Source organism: Rhineura floridana, chromosome 1 (genome assembly GCF_030035675.1).
Source record: "Rhineura floridana isolate rRhiFlo1 chromosome 1, rRhiFlo1.hap2, whole genome shotgun sequence".
In the NCBI taxonomy this organism is placed as follows: domain Eukaryota; kingdom Metazoa; phylum Chordata; class Lepidosauria; order Squamata; family Rhineuridae; genus Rhineura; species Rhineura floridana.
Genome location: NC_084480.1, coordinates 143,817,941 through 143,823,940, shown reverse-complemented (window position 1 = coordinate 143,823,940; position 6,000 = coordinate 143,817,941). Strand labels below are relative to the sequence as shown.

At 45.6% G+C, this 6,000-nt stretch overlaps 1 protein-coding gene across 1 annotated transcript; it reads right to left on the bottom strand.

Moving 5' to 3' along the window:
• Window positions 1-989: 989 nt before the first annotated feature.
• Window positions 990-3,354, bottom strand: LOC133376868 (calicin-like). The gene is made up of 2 exons (XM_061609759.1): window positions 3,284-3,354; window positions 990-2,838 (listed from the first exon to the last, which is right to left on the bottom strand). The coding sequence occupies exons 1-2, from the start codon at window positions 3,352-3,354 to the stop codon at window positions 990-992; spliced, it is 1,920 nt and encodes a 639-aa protein (XP_061465743.1).
• Between the last annotated feature and the right edge of the window lie 2,646 nt (window positions 3,355-6,000).

Sequence of the window (6,000 nt, the reverse complement as noted above, 5' to 3'; positions counted from 1 at the left end):
TGAATGTATGCTTTTCTGCTTTTATTGATATTTAAGGAGATACACACGCTGGCAATTGCACTTATTTCTCCAAAAAAACAAGAAACGTGTCACACACACCCTCCTTCTCCCTTTCCTTCCCATGGAGAATGAAATTGACAAAGCTTTCTGGAGCAGGCTTGAAACCGACCAGCAAACCTTTTCTTGTTTGTATTTGCGATATTACACTTAAACTAATGTATGCTTTTCTGATTTGAAGCAAAAACCCCAGCAAGTAGAATGAAATTGAGAAAGCTTTCCAGAGGCAGGCTGAAACTGACCACCCCGCCTTTCTCACTTGCTGTGCATTGCAGATCTCACCCAGAGTGGCCGCCCAGGTTGCAGGCTGGCAAAAAATAAAATGCATCTGCGCAGTAGTTGCAGACTCCCCCCACAACACCCCACCATTGTGATGATTGGTTCAATTTCCCCAGGCTTATTCTCGCACATGCGCAAAAGTGCAGATACGTGATTGGCTGGAATGAGGGGAAGGGGCAAGGGGAAACACCCAAGAACCACCTATCAGCTGTAAAGTCCGCAGTATTGCATCCTAACTCCTGAAGGCACAGCAGATGATTCCCGATTTTAAACAGCAAATCGCATTTTTGCCGGTATTGCAAGGAGCGGATTTAACCCGCGAAAATGCATAACAGCGCGAGACGTCATTTGGACGACCGAAAAATAATGAACACACATAGCAGGCGTGTCACACATTTTACAGTTGTCTGGATGAGCCCTAAGTGAAGCGACTTTAAGCGGGGTATGCCTGTAATATATTTTGACTATCAGTACACTACATAATCATTGAATGCCCATTTTGTACCCCTGTCCTGGTTGTGCCCACTCTAGTTACATTGCTGAAACAAAGTACACGGTAAAGAGATGAAGGGAAGCAACCTTGTGTTTACCTGTGACATGCAAGTGAGTCATTCTTTATTGCTAGGAATTCTGTTTGATTTTGTCTTCCCAAATCAATTGACTACAGTTTTTTGGAGAATCTTGCATGGCAACTTAGCTGTGCAACAAGCAGGGCAATCCAGAGCTTCTGGGGGCTGAGCCAATATCCTCCATTCCCCCACATTTTGATCTAACATATATGCTTGCCGGTTGATAGAATATTCCTCAGGATGTTTGTCGCCCGGACAAATCAGGCCACCACACACAAACACTTTGTTATCCCCAAGAGAGCACACCGCATGTGAAAGATCCAAGCTGTAGTTATTCGGCAAGAGAGGCGTAAGGTTTGTGGATTTGTTCATTTTGATGTTCTGCAAATTGATTTCCATACTCTCTTTGTGGCTCTGTATGCTCAAGACGTGCTCCTCTGGAAAGGACAGCAACGGCTTATGATTGAACTGGATGGGGAATGTGAGGTACTGCACCACATTCCTGGTTTGAGTGTCAAAGCAATCCAGCACACCTACTCGGGAGAAGTGCCCATTCACCAGGCATCTCCCTGTCACAATGTAAATAGCCTTGTCTCCCTTGGTGATTAACGCAGTTGCATCCATAGGAATGCTCATTTTCCCAGCAAGGATCCACTTCTCTTTCCCTTCATCGTACTTGTAGATACCTGAAATGTACTTTCTTGGGGCTGTGCTTCCTCCTACGGAGTACACTGCCCCCCCACAAGTCATCATGGTGTGGAAGACCAAACCTATCGGCAGATCTGGCAGTTTGATCCAAGAGTTAGTATCCATATCATACTTCCCGGCTGTCTTCAAGCCAGAGATCTGCTCTGTTGTTCCTCCAGAAACATAAATGTACTTCCCTAATGATGTTGCACTGAGAGCGGCTGCTTTGTATGGCATCTCTGTGAGCTTTAGCCAGATGTTCTCTCCAATGATATACGCAAAAACTCCGCTGTTGAACTTACCCTGCTCTTTTTGTCCTCCTAAAACCACCACGGCGTCCATTAATGCCCCCTTCCTTTGGTAAAGCATCAGGCTTTGAGGACTTCCCTGTTGACGAGCACTCAAAGTACTCTCTATGGAAGATAGGGGGCCAGTGTGGTCTGAAAAGAGTAACACTTCACGGCAAGCAGCTAACAGCATCTTGGTGGAGACAGCAGACAAATGCAGGTAGGTGAAATACTTTTTAAAAAACTTCTCCCTTTCAGACTTTTTATATTTCACCCACTGGAGGAGAGCCGAAAGGGTCTGGTCCTCATTTTGCACGTGAAGATTCTCATCTTTAAGGAGCCTGCTGAAGATGTGATAAGGGCAATGCACAAAGTCTGTTATGCCAGGGCCTGCCCAGTAATTGAAGTTGTCTCGTATTCCGTCATAGGCAGCCTTCCCCACGTCTTTCATATCATAACTGGTGGCCAGGAGCATGTAGTAGAGACAGTTGTTCTTCTTCAGGGACCTAAGGAGGAAGTCAGAGCAGTGGCTTGTTAAAGTCTGGGAACTGAAATATTTGGCTCCCTTCAGCAGCTCCTCCACGTTCTTCTCAGAAATCACAATCTTCCCAGTATAGAAGTAGTCAAGCAATTCCTCCACCAAGGCCGAGCTCAGGAACTTGGCATCAATGCTAATAAAGAGTTCATTGTCCGCTTTCATGTCGTTGCTGGATATGAGAGTCCAAATATGGGAGGACATGGCTGCTAAGACATTGAGGTGGGCATAGAAGATTTTCTGGTCCACGCTGAGGGCCACATCACAAAACTCCCGGTTCTTTCTCTGCTTGTTGAAGGCCTGCATCACAAGACTGTTGTGGTTCTTTTCTGTAAACTGCATCCCCAGTTTGGGAGCCAAGCTTGTCTGGAACTGAGGAAGATGGTATAAGCATAAAGGACTCTTTGCCCAGTTGTTGAAGACCCTACTGTGGGTACACAGGAGTGATGTCCTCAGATATAGCTGCTAGGTCACAATTATCTGTGACATGTGTTGGGAGGAGGATTTTCAAATTGTCCCTTTTGTATTGAGAGAGTATCAGTCTCACTGCAGCTAGACAAGCTACAACAAGAAAGAAGCACCATTGATTGGAGGCAAGGTTGCTTCATTTGTACCAGAGTGTGTTTGTATAAAAATGTTATCCGTTACACTATTACTACGGAAATGTTTGGCTTTGGGAAGACTGTACAATGGTTATGCATTGAATGCATATTGTTTTTCTTATTTAAGTTACAGGCTTGGTGGCCCTGATCAGAACTGTAGCATATGATGGTGGTGGCAGGGTCATGATGTTGCTGTAAATTGTATGCCAGTGCTGCTATTTACCCCAGCAAGGAAGCTTCCTTCAGGGCCAATGGAAGCTTCCCTACCAGGACAAACAGCTTGCAGGCATTTTCAGTGGGACCTTGGCATGGGCAGAAGGTGAACGCCCTCCCGACATGTCGTTGTCCCAATTCCTCCCCCTCCCCCAACTACTATTTAAATAAGAAAACCAGATATATTAAATGCAGACACGTCTCGTGCATCTTCTAGTTTGGCCACGGGTGACTATTGTTATAAACAATAAAATGTACTAGGTATGCTTGCCAGAGACTTAAATCTCTGCTTAAAACAAAGGTAGCTTTGGCCTATGTTGATTATGTTGCTGTAGTTATAAGAGATTCAAGCGTTAGTACAATAGATGCATGTACAGTGCACCACTTTGTTTTTCTTTTTGCAGTTCAATCATGAATACATCCAACGGCAGGACTTCAAACATGACATGATCACACCCTCTCCTGATCAGAGCCCAGACTGCTCCTTGGCATACACCTGAGCTGAAGGCAATAAAGCAAGCTGGGAGACAGCTTAAATGTAGGTCGTGGAAGTATGGACAAGCACACATTAGAGCTCACTATTGAGCTTATTTGGCAGTAGTGATGATTATACAGAAGGAATTATTCTCCATCACCATTCCATCTTCCCAGTGTCATCCAGCAGAACATTTCCAGGTGGTTCAAAGTCTGTTACAATCTGGTGCAGAGAAGATATCCTCCAGAAATGGAAACCCTCAATAATATGTTGTGACAAGTTTGCGAGACACATCAAAAATAAACTTGTTTGCATCCATCATGACTACTCCACAGTTAATGCAATTCCAGTAGTAGAGGCGTCCAGAGCACTGCCTGGTCCTGTTTTGTTGGATGATTTTCAGTTGCTGAGGCTCCAGCATGTGTGGACAAAGTGCTTGGTCACGTTTCGTCCTAGCTTCACCCTCCCCTAGCCTGGCTTACTGCGTCTAATAAGGAGGAGGTGTCTGGCTGGGTCCAGGAAGCTATATATTTTTTCATGAGAGAGGGAGTAGCCTCTTTAAAAGGGCAGTAATTAGACCTTCCTGAAGAAACCCAACTTGTATCTGGAAGATGTCTATAGAAATGGGCTACTTGCTAACATTCCAGGTCAAGAAGCTCGAGTGAATGGTTGCTTGGATGATGCTGATTTTCTGCTCCATTTTAATTGGGTTTCAGGCCTAGTTTTGTAATGGTAACTGCCTTGGTTGCCCTGTGGGATAATGGTTGCTGCTAGAGAGATGCTGACCTTGCAACCCTGTTAATTCTTTTGGACTTCTCAGCAGCTTTCAGTAGCATCAACCATGATGTCCTTTTGGATTATTGTCTAGTTTTGCTTTGTTGAGTGGATGGCATATGGAAAAATGGCAATGGACTGCCTTCAAGTCAATTCTGACTTATGGCGACCCTATGAATATTTCATGGTAAGCGGTATTCAGAGGGGGTTTACCACTGCCTTCCTCTGAGGCTGAGAGGCAGTGACTGGCCCAAGGTCACCCAGTGAGCTTCATGGCTGTGTGGGGATTCGAACCCTGGTCTCCCAGGTCATAGTCCAACACCTTAACCACTACACCACACTGGCTCTCACTGACCATCATACCCATTGGTAAAAATGAGGGGAGGGGGAGGGGGAGAGCTGAGAGAAGCCAGCCCGAGATACTGCTTTCTTGCCATCTCATTGTGTTTTGGCTCAGGCAACAGAGGGGGAAGGGGGAGGAGTGAGGGGAGGGGAGCCTATGGGAACACTACAGAAGCAGGAAGCATGGAAGGAGGTGGAGTTAGAAGCACCCACATGGAAAACAGTGGGTCAAAGCAACCAGGCTTTGCCCTTAGCAATGAGTTGTAATCGCTCTCTCCTTTTCGGAGGATACCTGGTAAGAGAAACTCTAGATCAAGGGAAGGGAAAGTGTGGGAAGGCAGTGACTGGAGGAGAACATCATATGGATGAGGGTGAATTAATGGAGACACAAGGAGGCTTACATTACAGATTAAATGGAAGTATGGATGAGCCCTCAGCCTTTCCCTACTGAAAACTGAAATGATGCCCCTGACAGCGGGGGGGGGAGGGAGAGAGTAAAACAAATATATATTAAGCAGGTCCTGTTAAACTTGGTCTTCCAGTGGCTCTCCCCTTTAGCTACACACCCCATTGAGCACCACCCTTCCCATTTGTGACCATGCTGCTAATTTAATGGGGAAAAAGAGATGTGTATGTATTGAATACATTTGCCGCTGTTGGGATCTTTAGAAAAAGAGCAGGGTACAAGTGTAACAGACAACTCTAGAATGAAGAACTATACCTGTGAGCATGTACTTATCTGCACACCTCCTGCCCCGCTCCCGTCCCCAAACAAGACTGGAAAGGATATTGACTTAACCCACAGGGTTATGAGCCTTAGAAAAATGGGAATATTTCCTAAGCCTCCTATCCATGCGGTGGTGGCGGCAATATCCATTCCAATCCTGATGGGGAAGACTGCAGTTTTCCAGTGAGACACTGAGAGGCAAAAAAGCAAACAAAAAAACCCTGAGTTGGGGCTTGGCAAGCTCTGGAAAGTGTCTTTTGGGTGGAGTGCCCTCTGTCTCTGATGTCGGACAAGGGATTTGTGTGTCTGTTGCTGTTCTACGTATGTGAAACTTTTTTTAACCCTCAAACATTACCAGTGACATAAACTTCTAGTGACCTTCCAAAGGAAACTGAATCCAGGTAAGCACTGCATCCCTGGAGCTTCTCACCACAAAAAGAAATGTGTTCAGCG

What these genes read in the sequence shown, in the direction of transcription:
- LOC133376868 (XM_061609759.1), bottom strand. Translation starts at nt 3,354, where the DNA reads ATGTCGGGAGGGCGTTCACCTTCTGCCCATGCCAAGGTCCCACTGAAA. An exon ending in CCTGCAAGCTGTTTGTCCTG is followed by an intron (nt 2,839 to 3,283) that starts GTAGGGAAGCTT and finishes TACCCACAGTAG; the next exon opens with GGTCTTCAACAACTGGGCAA.